The 17,804-nt window shown below is 46.3% G+C and overlaps 2 protein-coding genes across 4 annotated transcripts; both read left to right on the forward strand.

Annotated features, from left to right (window-relative positions):
* The first annotated feature begins 3,435 nt into the window (after positions 1-3,435).
* On the forward strand, positions 3,436-6,910 carry LOC133913531 (uncharacterized). 3 transcript variants are annotated; one of them, XM_062356704.1, is made up of 4 exons: positions 3,436-3,837; positions 4,882-4,941; positions 5,257-5,302; positions 6,524-6,910. In XM_062356704.1, the coding sequence occupies exons 1-4, from the start codon at positions 3,519-3,521 to the stop codon at positions 6,570-6,572; spliced, it is 474 nt and encodes a 157-aa protein (XP_062212688.1). In that variant the 5' UTR covers positions 3,436-3,518; the 3' UTR covers positions 6,573-6,910. The 3 variants fall into 3 exon arrangements, with proteins under 3 accessions (XP_062212688.1, XP_062212689.1, XP_062212690.1); XM_062356705.1 differs by having other exon boundaries at positions 3,436-3,747; XM_062356706.1 differs by lacking the exon at positions 4,882-4,941 and having other exon boundaries at positions 3,436-3,747.
* A 472-nt stretch (positions 6,911-7,382) lies between these two features.
* Positions 7,383-11,289, forward strand: LOC133913530 (transcription factor UNE12-like). The gene is made up of 7 exons (XM_062356703.1): positions 7,383-7,748; positions 7,860-7,958; positions 8,075-8,197; positions 8,900-8,965; positions 9,342-9,407; positions 9,482-9,556; positions 10,575-11,289. Exons 1-7 carry the CDS (start codon positions 7,539-7,541, stop codon positions 10,803-10,805), a joined length of 870 nt encoding a protein of 289 aa, XP_062212687.1. The 5' UTR covers positions 7,383-7,538; the 3' UTR covers positions 10,806-11,289.
* Positions 11,290-17,804: the final 6,515 nt, after the last annotated feature.

Below are 17,804 nucleotides of genomic sequence, written 5' to 3' on the forward strand. Positions count from 1 at the left end.
ACAATCATTTGATTTTGGAGTTTTGGAGACAAGTTGTGTAAGTTCAATTGATTGTGGGTTGGCTCCTGTAGATGTTGACAATGAGAAGAAAGGCAAAGTTAAGGGCACGAAGTAATCCTCGGAGTCTGCTTGTGTTGTGATTCCAACAACGATGTTCCAAATCTCGGAGGAACCATTGCATGAGTTCTATGGGCACTTGGGCGATATACTGGATCTATCATGGTCTAAAAATAAGGTCAGTTAAAAGATATGTTTCTTTTTTCCATTTGTTAGGATTGATTGAAGTTTTTAATCTGTCTTTTTCTCTCTGATGATTAAACTTTGCTATGTTGTAGCATCTACTGTCAGCATCAACAGACAAAATTGTTCGATTGTGGGAAATTGGATCTACAAACTGCATCACTGTTTTTCCACATAGCAACTTTGGTAGGCCTATGATATCTTAAATTGCTGCCTCAAAAGTTTTCGATTTTACTTCTGAATTTGAGCTCACAATTTACTTCTGCAATGAGAATCGCAGAGATGAGAATCGCTTCATCAGTGGATCCATAGATGGCAAAATCCGTCTATGGGATATTCCTAGATGCTGTGTTGTGGATTGGGCGGATATTAGAGACATGGTAACAGCAGTTTGTTACCGACCTGACGGAAAGGTATGATATCAGTGTGCCTTCTGAAGTTGTTTTGGCTAACTTCTTACCTCAATAGTCTATGAGATTTATCTTCTTCTTTTTTATCTTTTACAACTTGCAGGGAGCAGTGGTTGGAACCATAACTGGGAATTGACGATTTTATTTTGTCATTATACGTTGTACAGAATGTGCGAGAGATTTCAGTTTTGTTTCAAAACTCCGCAAAAGATGAGCTAAAATATGCTACCTGGTTGCCATGAAATCTGGCAGAACGTACCTTGGTCTGCCTTGTGGACCTTGTCTTCGTGGTCTTCATGGGTGGCTCGCAGTTGGGGTTCATACCGCCGGCTGTTGTTGCTCTGCAGGTGAAGTCTACGGCAGATCGTCCCGTGCGCGCGTGTCGGCTTCACTGGGCGTCGGCGTCACCTTCGAAGATGCGGTTGAAGTTGGGGGTGCTTGTCCTGTTCCTGGGCGTCTGCATGCGTTTCATATGCATGTACCAGGTGTAGGAGTCGATCACGATGTCGTGTACCGAGTGGAAACCGTATAGGCCTAGCCACGTTTAAAACGGATGCTGTGAGACTCCAAGTAGGAGGCGTTTGGATCGATGGATCGGATGGTGTGGCCAGGAGGCAAAAAGTATACACAAATAAACGGATGCTGTTGAGACTCTTAACTAGGAGGCGTTTGGATCGGAGTAAACTAGAGCTTACTAATAATTTGTTTTAATTAGTTTGATTAAAAATTATAAGTTAATATTAAATTAAAATTATCTTAAATAGCCAATTATTTAACTTCTAGCAATTTTTAATACTTAAATAAATTTCTTAAAATCTGAAAAAATTCACTACTATTCTCCTTATATGATGTACTATAAATATGAATAGATCATCCTATATACTCTAATCCTATCAACCAAAAAGAAAAATAACATATTCTATCCAATGACGGAATCAGGAATGGATGAGCTATTAATCAAATAAGTACGAGTTGACATGCACCAATTTAGTGTACACAAATCATTTTTTTTTTGCACCATCTGATTATATCAAATGGTCCACATCGATGATCGCATTTACGGCTAATTATTCTTCGTTGTTTTAAGGCGAACACACCTATAATCAGTACGTTCGCGCCTCCTTAGCTCCGACAGTGACCCATTGCGAGCATTCCTCTGCCACTGTTCAAACCACCCTATCCATTTTGGGGCAGCACCGTTGAATGCACAGTCGTTATGGTGCTTTCAAAGCTCCCAAGCAAAAAGAATAGTCATGGAATTGAACAGGCTAAAGCTCACTAGCAACCCATTTTAAATAGTTTGATTCAAATATCCTGATCCAAAATATAATTAAAATTCTTCAAAACAACCTATTTTTATAAATTCTAGCAATTTTTAATGTCTCAAATTTCTAAAAAATTTACTAATATTCTTCTCATATGATATACTAATTTATAAAAATATTTCCAACTAAGCTCATCCAATCACACCAACTAAATAGAAAACTGGCTCATTCTATTACTTTGATATCACCAACCAAACAGAAAACTGACTCATCGTATCCATCCAACCAAAAAAAAAAAATTGATTCATCTCATCCTAAAAACAAGGATGATCATATCCCATCCAACCTCGATATCAAGAGTTAATCGCAGACAATGAGAAGGAGAACTTACAAATGGGCCCAATCAGTAGTCCCATGCTTAGCTAGATATTTTAACCCAAACCATCATTACGGAGGATGTAATGCGCCTACTAGCTCTGAGGGTCCTGCTCGTCCATCCCATCCGTGGAACATCCCAGCTCCTTCCCAACTACCCATCTGCGCCGATCAAGACTTTGTTTGTTTGGAGGAGGTGCATATGGAAGGAAGACACTTGAGTAGATACAATAAATATGATTAGATGAGTTAGGTAAAGCCGGCCCTGCAACCAGTGAGGGTTGGTCATGGGATTACGCAATATTGTAAGGAGATTGGTTGCGCAAGACTCGCTCTGGTCGCGCAAGACTCGCTCTGGTCGCGTGAGCCTCGCCCTGGTCGCGCGGTGGGTCATGGTTCAGAAAATATCCACTGTTGGACATCGATGAATTGTGTCTTTGCCTATGTCACACTTCCAATGAGAGGGAGTTAGGTCATGCAATGCGAATCGACTCCTAGGTTATGGTGATAGCAGTAGTCGGCATGAATCGAGTTGTCGTCGCATCCCTAGTTGACGGTCACGAATGTTAGGATTGGATGGGCTGAATGGATGACCTAACTCTAGCTGTATAACTATTCGGGTCTCACTTTTCATATTATTACTTCCTTGCTATTAATGTACACATACCATTTTTTCCACCATCTGATTGATTATATCAAATGGTCCACATCGAAATGAGTGTAGCTCAGTTGGTTAGCTTTCTTGTGTTGTAGGCCTGTCAACGAGCCGAGCTTGAGTGAGCTCGTCACCTCAAATTTGAGTTTGATAGAAACCCGAGCCGAGCTCAGTCTGAGTCCGGTTCAAATAGACCTTTTTTGACAGCCTATAGTGGTGGAACATGTGATGTCGTATGATTTTATTGTGCCTTTATAAGCTATATTATCGGGACATGAATGAAAAGTCTGCATATTTGTTTTATACCCGTTGTCATTTTTATCACGCCTTTATAAGCTATATTATCAGGAAGTGAATGAAGGTTTGCATATTTGTTTTATACTCGTTGGCATTTACATACGAGTGTACGACATGTGGGACCATATGATTATTGTTTGTGTGGGCCAAGGGCAAATGTTACATTACGCCGTAAGCAAAATTCCGACGGCAAAATCGCAGTCCCTTTCAACTCACTTTTCCTTCCTCACGCTCCGGCCGCCTTCATTTCCACTTTGCATCCAGATCCGCCTAGCCATGGAGTTCGGCTGGATCCCCAGGGCCCATCTTCCTCCGCGCAACCACATGCTCCGAAGGCCGGTCCCGCCCCGGTCCGTCGTGCCGTCCTCACCCTGCACGCCCTCGCCTTACGGCCAAGAGGTCAGGGGGCGCGCGGCCTTGGCCTGGTGTTGCGCGGATCGGGACGTCGTCGACTCCGACCGGCCGATCTCGCAATCGTGCGCCTTCGGCGGATCCGGCACCACAGGTGCGCCCCATCTTGCCCTCTTATCTCGCCGAAGAAGTCTCCCAGGTCGCACTCTACCAGCAGCACGATGCCATCCCCCTGCTCTACAAGGTCGCATCCTTCCTCCCCTTATCTGCTTCGCATAGTTGGACGCATTCACTAAAAAAATGTTTAAAACGTTACGTTTCTCTGGCTAGAAGCAAATCAAGTTTTTTGTTGGATACTGATGGTAATGATGTTTCCCAATTTTATTCAACCATTATTGATTGACTTGATGTCATCCATCTCCCACCCTGTGCAAGCGAGACCTTTACCTTCTGCGCATGAAAACAATGATGTGATAGCTCTACCGTATACTTCAGCTCTTTACGTTCTTGACGTGGTTTTCCAAGAGAGTCAAGCACTTGAATCTCATATTTTTTGGTGTTGATCACCGCAAGGTACCAATGGTTACGATTCCGGTTTATCGGTAGGAAAATCTACACCAAACATAGAAATGTTTAACAATAGTTATGTCATCGAGCTAATAGATGGGTCTGGTATGTATTTTTACCATATCATATTTAAGGTACTTGATCCCAAATTGATTGTGATCTTCTTTCTCTTGCCCTCTTATCTCGTATTTGTAGTACGCGGGTCTATATAGAAGTAGGCACAAGAAGGTTGTTTCAATGTACACCCTTCCGTCAGCCCTCATGTCGTCTTTGTTTTGAGCTTTAAACATGTGTATTCATGCATCGATTATCTGATGTTCGACATAAGATAATTAGTCAGTTTTGATATGTTCCTGAAAGAGTCAGCAATTTTATAATAAACATACTTACATAATCTTGCACGTACTTTAATGACCCATCCACCAAATATGGATCTGCTATGCTTTCCATGTCCACCTTGATTATGGTCACATCATAGATGTGCACCAGAACCTCTTCTCTTGGAAGAGAGTTAATCAAGTCTAGCATATCTTCTTCAAATTTTTCCGTCGACTACGTTGGCAAAAATTTATATTGAAACAAAATGTATATTGAAACAAATTGAATACGAATTACTTATCGTTATATTTTCTGGTGTGTAAGCCTCTCAATTTATTTTCTTTGTGGTCTTTGGGACATTGTAGTAAAAAAAATGATTCATGATTGCGAAATGCCGGTATAGGTAGCCTCTCAAAAGGTCCTCGCACCCGCTTGGCGATGCTTGCATCTTGTTCATCATTTGGTATGTGCCCCTTCAGCTGTTAATTGTGACAAGTATTTATGCTAGAAATTATTCATCATTGCAGTCAGATAGCACACGTTTTACCTGATCCTATTGTGAGAAGGTGCGTGGGCTTACCTTATTGTTTTGAGCCTGCATGACATGACAATATTTTGGTTAGGCCTGGTATTAGCTAATTTAGCTGCTGCATTGAGTTTTTTTTAATCATATGCGTACCTGAACAAGGCTGATCAATTCATCCATTTTTTCCCTTAAATATCTGATACTACTTTTTGTTTCTGCAATGTTGCTGCACATCTCATTGATGTCATGAAGGACTCGACGATCAAGTTCGTTTAGGTGCGCTTCAATCCTCCGCACAGTAAGTATAGTTTGCACCTGCAAAACAACAGTATTTAGTTTATTTCTTTGGGTATCGCTCATGTAATGTTAACAAAAAGAATATCCATTTTGGCACTTATCCTGCGTACCTGGTTATTGTTTGGGGCTGTTGCCTTAGCATAGGGGGTTCCAGGTATGCATGGATCTTTTGTATTTGATATTTCCGAATCTTCATAGTCTACATCGTGTACATGAGGAAGGTCAGTACGCACCTGCACAAAATTTACCACAGAATTATATATGCATGCTCAATCACAGTCTACTGTTCAGGCCATGTTTAACCTTGGGTACATGCATGAGCATGGTCATGGACTTCCCCTTGATTTGCACTATGCCGCCAGTTGTTTGTTAAGACATTGTTCTCTAAATGGAGTATGTATCATCTAGTTTCTAGCTTCATCGAGGCTAGGGTTTTTTTTAACCTGGTCGACTTCATTTTTTGAACATAAGATGCTCTTTCTTTCTGGTAAAGTAGTATTTGTTGTATGATTTGAAAAGGAGCTCGTTGTCCAAGTGAATATCTATTTCATGCACTATTGCATGATACTAAACCTGAGGTAGGCAATACATGTTTTGATTATACATCATTCCAATTCTGGAAAGATTTTGATGTGGTTAACACAACTATGGTTGAAGTGGTTGTATTTGGCAGATATTTTCATAAAATTCTGTTGAAGGAGCACGATGATTTATTTGCTGCAAGCTATTGCAATTTCTTATTCCTTTTTTTAGTGAGTTTGTAATGCCGTTTGCCTTCTCCTACTTTTTTTCCCTCCAACTTTTTAACATATTGTTCCTTGGCATATTCTAACGGAGAAGATTTTGAAGCTTTCCCTCCATCTGCGCCCCCCCCCCCCCCCTCTTTTTGGAGTTCTGGCAGCCTCTGTTGGTCCGATTTTGGGGACTTCTCATGATCTTCACACAAAGGACTGGGCGATGAAACGTCATCTCATATTCTTCTTGTCAGATTTGATTTCTAAACTTGATAGCAAATTTGTGACAAATATCTCAACAATATGCAGTTTAAGAATACACAACGATGCTAGATGTACATAAAACTTACTGATTTTGCTGTTATTTTACTAGGCGTCTGCGGATCAATTGAAGCATCTACTGACTTACTCGCACACGAGGATATTATCTTCACACCTTTAGATGACAGCGAGTTATATGACTCCATGTTTATTCCTTTCTGTGCTAGGCTCCTTGCGTCTGCGTCGTTGAGGTTACGTGGTACGGCGGCGAGTTAGGGGCCAGGATCTGCTATTTGGTGTCGGGCTTCCTCTGTGAAGGCCCATCTATCTTTCGCAACCGCGGTGGTTCGATTCATGTTGGCTCTAACGAGACGGGGGAGGAGGTGGAGTGGATGGGCGGCAACGGCGCAGCGCGCAAGGAGGTCTTGGGCGCGGACTCCGGCGAGGACCTGAGTGGCTGACGGGCAGTGGCCACGGTCGCGGGAGCAGTTCGTGTACCATCGTGAATTGGTCCAAAACTGTGTTAGAAAATGCAGGGTTTGATCTCTTGCTACCAGTGTGATGCGATCTTGATCTTACAGTAAATAATCTGCTCTTGTGGCACCTCAGGTTGACATCGAATTCTCAGAAATATGCGGTTACGAGAGGCGCACACCGTAGGGGAATCGCTGCAGGAGGAGCTCGAGAAGCTGCCTGAAGTCGAGCGGGAGTTTGTTCATGTGGATTTTTAGAGCACTCATAAGCCAGAGCACTAATAGGCGTTTGGCTCTGAGATTTTGCATACGCATGTAGTGTTATGGTGTAGAGTTACTAAAAGTGTGCAACTTCATAAAAAAAAAAGAGTTCGGTTATGATTGCTTCACTACTAGATAAAATCTTACATATACAATTTTCCCTAAAATAAAACTTCAGCATGTTTCTGGGCCTTGAGCTCTCTATCTCGGACTTTGGGCTTCAATTTCTGTTACCAAAACAAATTCACACAGACGGTTACCGTTTCGCTGGCTGGACCCATTTCTGCTACGTGGAGCCCATCGGGGCCATGCAGTTCACCATCCTACCGCGAGAGTGAATAAAAGGCGAGCGACCCACCCACCAGGCCACCACTCCTCGATCCCCACTTGGCCGCTGCACTCTCGCCGAGCAAACGACTTCCGTTCCGTGCCGCCGGTAGCAGCCGGAGAGCGAGCAGCTCGGCGGCTCCCGTCGAAGGCGAGCGGGGCGAGCCTCTCGTCGCGAGGTATGGCCGGGCAGCCGCCGCCGCAGGGGCCGGAGGACGACTTCCTCGACCAGTTCTTCTCCATGGCCGGGGGCTCCTACTCCGCCGCTGCCGCGGGGGGTGGCCGGTCCGCGGGGGACCAGCCCTTCTCCCTCGTGCTCAGACTAGACGCCGCGGCAGAGGCGTCCGGGAGCGGGAAGCGCCTCGGCGGCGACGCTGACGGTGGCAAGGCGGTGAGCGCTGCTTTCCCCTTTTTTTTTTCTGGCTTTTGCCTTTGCATTCTGCACCAAACGAACGTGTGTGTGTGTGCGCTGCGTGCTAAGCTTCCTCGCTCGCCTCTGCAGGATCGGGAGGCCGTGCAGCTTCCCGGGATCTTCCCGCCGGTGTTTGGCGGCGGCGGCGGCGTGCAGCCGACGCACCTCCGCCCCAGCCCGCCTGCCCAGGTACTACGCATTCCGCAGCGCAGGTGTACAATTTATGCGTGTTCTGGTGAGTGGTGACGAATTTGCAGGGTTGTTACTAATTGTGCCATTTTTGGGTGTGTTCTGGTGGGTTTTAGGTGTTCCACGCGCAGCAGACGAAGCAGGGCGGGGCAGGGGTTGGACCGCAGCCACCGGCTCCGAGGCCGAAGGTTCGGGCGCGGCGTGGGCAGGCAACGGACCCCCACAGCATCGCGGAGAGGGTAACGAAACGATCTCTCTGCACTTGAATCGTATGGCTTGGGCATTCGGTTTCAGAAATATTTTGTTGTTGTGATCTGCGAGCAGCATAAATCATAACCCCGCCATTTGTAAGGGGATTAAGGGTTATATTTTGGTGCGCTGTTTTTTATGGTTTATAATTCTTGGATAGCTGGCCTTAAGCCGCGTTTGCTCGACATGCACAAGCAATCATTGGTCCTGTGTCTTGCGTTGCACGTTGTGACTGAGCAATCGGCTTCTAATTGGTACTGAAGAGGCTGTGTTGTTAAACATTCTCTTTCGGTGCAAGCAATTAGTAATAGCATGTTTTAAGAGGGCTGTTGCGTTAGCTAGATGACGGGTTACCGTTTGGCGGAGGTCTATGGCGTTTTTAAGTCTCACTATGGCCATGTCATTGTATTATACTAGTATTTCAATGATTCATATGTCATGTTCCAAGCGTGTTGTGAATATTGTGTACTTACTATTTAGCTACAGAATATTAATGCTTTAAGTTAGGCTGCTTGCTTTGAACTTCAGTAACATGTTTCTAGTAGCTGTGGAATTGTGTGTGCTGCTATTTTATCGTGCTCATGGATTCCCCCCTTAGTTTAAGCTATATTTTCTCACTTTTCATTTTTGCTTTTACAATCCTTTGAACCGCTTATTCAACAATATTTTGAACCATATTTGTTCTACTGCAGCTAAGAAGAGAGAAAATAGCAGAAAGGATGAGGGCTCTACAGGAATTGGTCCCCAATACAAACAAGGTAATAATGTTATTATACTTGTAGATGTTATTATAAAGGTAAAAAACTTCTAGGGTTCACATGCCTGCCATTGACAGAATTTCAACAAGTGGTCCAGTGCCATGATGTGCTCATAATAATAGATTATTTCTGTGCTTCTCATTGTTTCGACAAATAACTCTCTGTGCTTTTAAAATAACTTATTGTTATCTCATTGAGAACTATGCTATGTGAGCGTAGTATGCCTTTCCTTTTCAGAAAGCAAGCATATATCCTTAGGATAATATACAATACATGATTTTGTAATAATCATATCCATAGTTCCAGTCACCTTGCAACATCAGATGATGACAGCTAGAAGAAATTCTGATATGATATATCCTTGTATACTATGCAGACAGATAGGGCAGTTATGCTAGATGAGATCCTCGATTATGTGAAGTTTCTGAGGCTTCAAGTTAAGGTAAAGTTCATTTCGCTATTATCTATGAAGCGTAAAGAACCAGTTATTGATGGACCTTGATTCTGTATTGTTAGGTTTTAAGCATGAGCAGACTGGGCGGTGCTGGTGCTGTTGCACAACTGGTTGCTGATATTCCACTTTCAGTTAAGGTAAACCTGTGACTAATGTAGAATTATGCATTATGACCTTCTGTTAAGTTCAGTTTTACTGCAATTTAAGTAATAATATAGGACTTTCAGTTAGCTCAAATTGCTCTTGAGTTTTTGCTGTGTTCTATCAAAAACAAGCAGTATCGTTTCACCACAGTTGCTGGTAAAACCGTAAACCAGTTTTTTTGTGTGATTTTGTAAAACCATAATTATAATTCTTGAAAGATTTTTTTCTTACCTGTTGTCACTTTGCTCATTTTTTTTTTTTTCATTTTGTGGAAGCTGCTGACTTTCAGCTCATTGGGAACACATAACTTTGTACTTTAGCCTGATGTTCAAACTCAAAATCTGGTCTTGGTTTTCGTATTGATAATTGATAATGATTAGAATTGCAACTAAAAGCAGGTTTGGTTCAATTATGTTATATGTCTTGTTAGGATACAATATGCATATCTGGCACAATTTGCAAGAATCATTCCAGTTCCGATTCCTAAAGGCCTCCATAAATTTGTCATCAACATCTATATTTCTCTTGTTCCAGTTTCTCACTTACTTTTTCCTAGGCATTAGTTTTGAAAGGCAGCGCCCATTCATCAACTTGTTTCCATTCTGTATGATATGTTTTTCTATGTCAGTACGGACTGTTTGCATGTCTTGCTCTCAGTGTCAATCACTGTAGCTCTACAGTTTAAACAAATTAATTGGTCATCTTTACTAGTCTACACTAGCCAGATGAAGCATTTCATCCATGCTTTCTAGATATGTTATCATTGTCTCTGTTTCATCTAGTTTATTTATCAGTATGCTTCATCATAGGCATATAGCCTGCTTCAAAGCCCAATTTCTGAAGCCTCATATATCGCCAGCATTAGCTCTATGATGGCTATAATATATTGCGCCTTATTTGTTTCTTGAGTGATCGTGCCTTGACTTAAAAAATCAATTTGATAGTCCTTTTCCATCTCTATATCGTCATATCTTTTGGTTGTTGAACTGGATCTTGCTTTATTTTCGTTAGGGGGAAGCAAGTGATAGTGGGAGCAAACAGCAGATTTGGGAAAAATGGTCAACAGATGGCACAGAAAGACAGGTCGCAAAGCTGATGGAAGAAGACATTGGAGCAGCTATGCAGTTTCTCCAATCCAAAGCACTCTGCATGATGCCAATCTCGCTTGCCATGGCAATCTATGACACACAACATTCACAGGATGGCCAACCAGTGAAGCCAGAACCCAACACTCCTTCCTAGTATAGTAACAGCAATTGTAACATGCGTCCTTACAACTACTAGCGGGCGTCAACCTGTCAAAGTGTAAGATAAAACTGCTGGTTTTGATTCACTAACAAGGAGGCAGGAAAAGACCTAAAAGATCCTCTCCACTGATGTTGCACCAATGGTATATGATGTCACCTTCTCCCTTTCCATCTTTTGTTCAAAGGTGCTTTCATTGCAAGGATATGGCAAGCAATAACCTGCTCATGCTCCTGCATCTTTCAATGCTCCTATGAGTGTGAGTGATGGAGAGAGCTACTAAAGAGTCAGGCGTGCTCTCATAATGTTTCTTTCCGGGTCTGTAGTGAACTAGCCATACACTTTGTGGTGGGGACTGCTTTTTCGGTAGTGGGTGTATGGACTAATCAAAAGGGATTGATGTATGATTGTGTCTACGGCCTGCACAAATGGTTGACAAAATTTGAATACAATATGAAATGGAAGATGGTGTTGATGGTGATGTTCGCTCTTCTCCATTTTTCCAAAGTGGAGGGCGGAGGCTTTGGTCAATGGAGGCTGAGCATGCGTTAAATCAGCTTGCTAGTGGGTCATCAGCTTGCTAGTGGGTCTGCTATCTGCGGGTGTTACTTTATCCCTGTTAGGATACACTCTTGATAAGAACTTCCATATAAAGTTGGGATGAAATTAATCTTAGAAGTAGTCGACATTATCTGTGATGAATTATCGTCTGCCCCATTATTGTTTTGCCTACTTATTTGTGGACAACAGCTGTTATTGCCCTTTCACTTCCTGTAATGGCATAATCTGGGCAAATGATTGATTGCACCACTTAATGATTTGTTTCATGATACTGTAAATAGTTCACTGACTTGTTTGTTGTCAATTGTTCATGAGCTTTATTAATGACTACATGACCCTCAATAGCTGGTGAAATGTCCACAAAGCACTTTATCCTTCGCTTGATTTTAAAAAAGTTCTTTGGTGGAATTGCCTCTGCTATCTGTGAGCCCTTTTACTAAAGAAAGATACTGCCTCCCTTTTATCTTTACTAGTTTTGAAATGTTGGTTTTCAAGGAAGAGTGTTGCCCTCATGTCGGCCTTTGCTGCCATCTGTTTGCAGCCAATTCCTGTTGATCACTGTTTCTGGTATAGCACTTTTTGTTATCTCTGTGATGTTATACTACAATCCTTTCTCCCAACTTATTTTGTGTTTATCTATGGAATAGTCGGTAATATCATATGTTCATAATTTGGCTGCCTAATATACTGTGAGACTTCTGTGGAATAGCTTGACACATGAAAATATATTTTATGTAAATCACTTAGCATTCGTTCTTTCACTTCACACGTAATTGCATATGGTGGTTCATAGAAGTTGTACATTTCTTTGGTGTGCCTGTGTGTTAAACCTGATGCTGGTATTACATCATTCTGCAGCACCTGATGTTGCTCCATGCTTAAGACAGCTCAAAATTGTAAGCAACCGTTACCGCATGCACTGCATGCTTGTATACTTGGTCCTTAGTGATCCGCTTATACTGCTCCACTAGCCTAGCATATAGGAGATGTAGTTAGCTTGTGTACATGTATATAAACACACCTATGATCAATACAGAAAGTGCGTTGCGATCTCTCGTCCCCTGGAGCTCTCTCGTGTCTTACATGGTACCAGACGCTCCACGATCCCCAAATTCTTCCGCTGCCACCATGAACTCCTCCTCCGCCTTTGATTCCTCTTCCAGCTCCTCCGACTCCGGCTCCCCTCGCGCAGCCGTCGGCCTCCAGGTCCACACCACACCCGCTCCACCCTCTCTTGTCCACAGCACCCACATCACCTCGCGCGTCCCCATCGTCCTCGACGTCGACGCCTCGAACTACCGCCCGTGGTGCCGCTACTTCAGCGCTCTCTTCGGCGAGTTCGGTCTACGCGACCACGTCGATGGCTCGCCGGCGAAAGGAGACTCGGACTGGGTCCAAAACGACTTCGCGATCGTAGGCTGGTTCTACAACCGCGTCTCCCCGGCTCTGCTCCGCACGGTCTTCGGCGACAACGACACCGCCTATTCCCTCTGGCGCTCCATCCGCCGCGTCTTCCGCGACAACAAGGACACTCGTGCCGTCTACCTTAGCGTCGAGTTCCGCAACTTCCAGCAGGGTGATCTCACCGTTCTAGAGTACTGCTCTCGCCTCAAGGAGAAGGCGGAAACTCTTGCCGATCTCGGCGCCCCGGTCGCCGACAAGGATCTCATCTACACGATCCTCCACGGCCTCAACCCTCGGCTGCACAATGCGATCCCTCATCTCATGCAGCGTCGTCGCCCACCATCCTTCCTGAAGACACGCTCCTTCCTCATGCTTGAGGAGCAACGTCTCGCCGAGTCCGCCAAGACGCAGGCCGTGGCGGCTTTGTTCGCCCAGGCTCACGTCGGTGCGCGTCCACCTGCGACCCAGGCTCCCACTGGCTTTCCCGGCACCTTCCCCAGCAACGCCCGCCCAGGCGCCTCAGCCTCCAAGAAAGCCAAAGGGTCCCAGAAGAAGCAGAAGCAGAAGCAGGCCTCGTCGGCATCTTCGTTCGACGCCGGCGGCCAGCACGTCGCCCCGACACCGCCCCCATTCTGGCCAGGATTCAACCCCTGGACCGGTATGGTCCAGGCTTGGCCGCTGCCCATGCCTGTGTCCGCGCCTACTCCAGCTGGCGCTGGCATTCTCGGTCCGCGACCCGCCGATTCGACGCCACATGCCCACGTCGCGCAGCAGGCTGCCGGATCTTCTTCGCCATCGACGCAGCTCGATCCGCAACTCCTTGCGGCACTGTCCAACCTCTCCGTCCAGCCATACTCCTCCGACGGCGGTGGAGACTGGTTTATGGACACCGGCGCCTCCTCTCATATGACGTCGTCCTCTGGTACTCTCTCATCCCTCTCTCCCTACACCTCCTCTTCTCGGATCATCATTGGCGATGGTTCCGCTTTGCCCATTACACATACTAGTTCTTCCATTCTGCCTACCTCATCCTCTCCTTTGCACCTCCATAACATTCTTGTTTCTCCGTCACTTGTCAAAAATCTTGTCTCTGTCCGTGCTCTCACCCGTGATAACCCTATTACCATTGAATTTGATGATCGTGGTTTTTCTATCAAGGATCGGCGAACCAGCATGGTGATTCTCCGCAGTGACAGCACCAGTGACCTCTATCCCGTTTGCTCCACTCCACCGACAACCGCCTATCTCTCCTCCACCATTGCTGATCTCTGGCATCAACGCCTCAGACATCCAGGACGAGAAGCATTTCTTCAGTCATTACGTAGTTTTCCTTCTCAATGCAATAAAGATGTGTCCAGTACTTGTCATGCATGTCGTATTGGCAAACATGTTCGCCTACCGTACCACACATCTACCTCTATTTCTCAATCCCCATTTCAAATAATTCATTGTGATGTATGGACATCCCCTGTTCTCAGTATATCTGGCTACCAATATTATCTTGCCCTGCTTGATGATTTTACTCATTATGTTTGGACCTTTCCACTTCGTCGAAAATCTGACGTCGCATCCAAACTTATTGAGTTCCATGCCTACGTCAATACCCAATTCTTTCGCCCCATTCTTTCCTTGCAAACAGATAATGGTAGGGAATTTGACAACTCCACACTTCGCCAATTCTATTCCTCCCACGGCATAGTCCTTCGTCTCTCTTGTCCATATTCTTCACCTCAAAACGGCAAGGCAGAGCGCATTCTTCGGACCTTAAACGACGGCACTCGCGCTTTGTTATTTCATGTGTCCATGCCCCCCTCGTTTTGGGCGGAGGCCTTATCTACCTCCACGTATCTCCTAAACCGACGCCCCTACAAACCCAAGAAACTCTCCACTCCCTACGAGCTTCTCTTCAAAATCCAACCAGATTTCAGCCTCCTTTGCGTTTTCGGTTGCTTGTGTTATCCTAATACCTCCTCCACTGCGCCTCACAAGTTGGCTCCACGCTCAACTGCTTGCATCTTCCTTGGCTATCCTCCCGAGCACCGAGGTTATCGCTGTTACGATCTCACCACCCGGAGGATCATCATCTCTCGCAATGTTTACCTCGATGAAACAATCTTTCTGTTTTGCCAGATCTCCTCCTATCCCACCGATCCGCAGCTTCCGCCTTCCTCCATGCGCCCCGCACCAGCAGCACTCCCGGCGTCCTCTTTTCCCGTCGCGCCAAATGACATGCATGCATGCATGCAATGCGGACCCACCATGCATGCAACCCCCTCGTCTAACGGACCCAGCTACGCATGACTCATTCTCTCCAGGCTCGGTTCCGCGCTCCGCGCAACAATCGCACCACTCACCTCAGATTGCGCCGCCTCCACCTCAACAGACGCTAGCATCTCCTGCTGGGCCCTCCAGCTCCGCCATTCACTCCCCTCCCAGCGCTACGCCGGACCTCACGCTACGTCGCAGCTCCTCCCCTCCTCCTCGCTCAACCCATCATCCACGAGCACCTTCACCTCATCGCACATCGCATCCGATGATCACTCGTCGTAAGCACGGCATTGTTAAACCAAATCCGCGCTACGCCACGGTCGCTACGACCACTGACATCTCTCCTATACCCTCCTCCGTTCATGCTGCTCTCTGTGATGCCAATTGGCTTGCCGCGATGCAGGATGAGTACGATGCACTACTCTCAAACCGGACCTGGGAGCTCGTTCCCCATTCGCCTGGTACACCTGTCGTCTCTAAAAAGTGGATCTTCCGCCACAAGTTCAACGCTGATGGCTCTCTCGCTTGCTACAAAGCACGGTGGGTCGTGCGCGGATTCTCTCAGCGTCCCGGTCTCGACTACGACCAGACATTTAGTCATGTGGTCAAGCCAGGCACCGTCCGCACCGTCCTCGCCCTCGCTGCCTCACGCAACTGGCCTGTGCACCAGCTCGATGTGAAAAACGCCTTTCTTCACAGCGAGCTTCCCGAGCAGGTCTTCTGCGCCCAACTGGCTGGCTTCGTCGACAGTGCACACCCGGACTATGTCTGTCTCCTGCAGAAATCCCTCTACGGATTAAAACAGGCGCCCCGGGCATGGTTCTCTCACTTCCACAACTTCATCTGCAAGCACGGCTTCACGGCGACACGCTCAGACTCCTCCCTCTTCCTCCTACGACGCGGCGACGACAAGGCCTACCTTTTGCTCTACGTCGACGACATCGTGCTTACTGCGTCCACAACTTCACTGCTCCATTCGGTGGTGACTCAACTCACTTCCGAATTCGCAATGAAGGACCTTGGGCCCCTGCACCATTTTCTTGGCGTACAGGTCACTCGATCGTCCTCAGGCTTCTTCCTGTCCCAATCGCAATACGCGGAAGAGATACTGGACCAAGCAGGCATGTCTCAGTGCTCGGCTACTACGACTCCTGTCGAGACCAAGCCGAAGTTGTCTGCCTCCAATGGTGTCGCGATCTCCGATCCGTCCTCGTACAGAATCCTGGCTGGCGCATTACAGTACCTGACCCTGACACGGCCGGACCTTGCATACGCCGTGCAGCAGCTTTGTCTACACATGCATGACCCACGAGACAGCCACTTGGCCATGCTCAAACGGGTGCTGCGCTACGTCCGTGGGACAACTGATCACGGCCTTACCATCGCCGGCTCGCCTTCAGCTGACATCGTCGCCTACTCCGACGCAGACTGGGCTGGCTGCCCCGACACACAACGATCGGCATCGGGCTATTACGTCTTCCTCGGGAACGCGCTCGTATCATGGTCATCGAAACGGCAGCCCACGGTTTCACGGTCCAGCGCGGAGGCTGAGTACCGCGCCGTGGCGAACGCCGCGGCCGAGTGTTGTTGGCTCCGGCAACTACTACAAGAGCTTCACTCACCAGTCGACAAGGCGACCATTGTCTACTGCGATAACGTGTCAGCCGTATACCTCTCCGCCAACCCAGTTCATCACCGCCGCACAAAAGCACATCGAGCTCGACATACATTTCGTCCGCGAGAAAGTTGCGCTCGGCGAGCTACGTGTTCTACATGTTCCGACAAGTCTTCAGTTCGCCGATGTCATGACCAAAGGCCTGCCAACGGTGACATTTGAAGAATTTTGATCCAGCCTGTGCATCTCCGGCGACGCTCAGACTGCGACGGGGTGTAAGCAACCGTTACCGCATGCACGGCATGCTTGTATACCTGGTCCTTAGTGATCCGCTTATACTGCTCCACTAGCCTAGCATATAGGAGAGGTAGTTAGCTTGTGTACATGTATATAAACACACCTATGATCAATACAGAAAGTGCGTTGCGATCTCTCGTTCCCTGGAGCTCTCTCGTTTCTTACAAAAATGCGCCTGGAGTTGCTGCTGTTTTTGTAATGTCCTGCTCTGCTAGTGGCGGTGATGCAACTGTCTCACGACATACCATCGTCTTGTTTCTCACTTCATTTGACAGAATGTTCCCATGATGGTCTCTGAAGGACTGAAACTGCTGGATCCATTCCTGACTTGGAACTGGAAGGTAGGTAGGGGGTGGAAAACTGAAACCGCTCATGGTAAATGGTTTTCATTGTTTCTCTGCTGCATAGTGTAGTGCATAGAAAAGGACGAAATGGTTGTGGACTTGTGCAGTGTTCATGCATCGCGTTGATGAGGTTATGGTGAGTGGTGAGTTTCTAACATTCGTTAAGATGGCTCGGTGTAAAATTACGAGGTGACTGAGGTTCGGAAATAAGTGTCAGAGTGAGAATCCTCGTAATGTTTGCTGTGGTTTTGTCTGGCGGATTGAGCAAACGCCAAGGAGCAACATTGTAAACCCTTCATTTTCACATATTTTTAAGATACAGGCCCGATTAGAGGTGGCCAAATGGGCTGACCAAAGCCCAATATTGTTGGCATGGCTCAAACACAGCACGGCCCAGCCCCGATCATGCCTAGGCTAGTATATCACAAAGGCTTAGGTCGGTCTAGTCATGGCAGGGCCCATTAGGCATGATTAGCCCAGTCGTTAATAAAGCTCATTATTTCAGGC

This window comes from Phragmites australis, chromosome 3, assembly GCF_958298935.1.
Source record: "Phragmites australis chromosome 3, lpPhrAust1.1, whole genome shotgun sequence".
Taxonomy (NCBI): Eukaryota; Viridiplantae; Streptophyta; class Magnoliopsida; order Poales; family Poaceae; genus Phragmites; species Phragmites australis.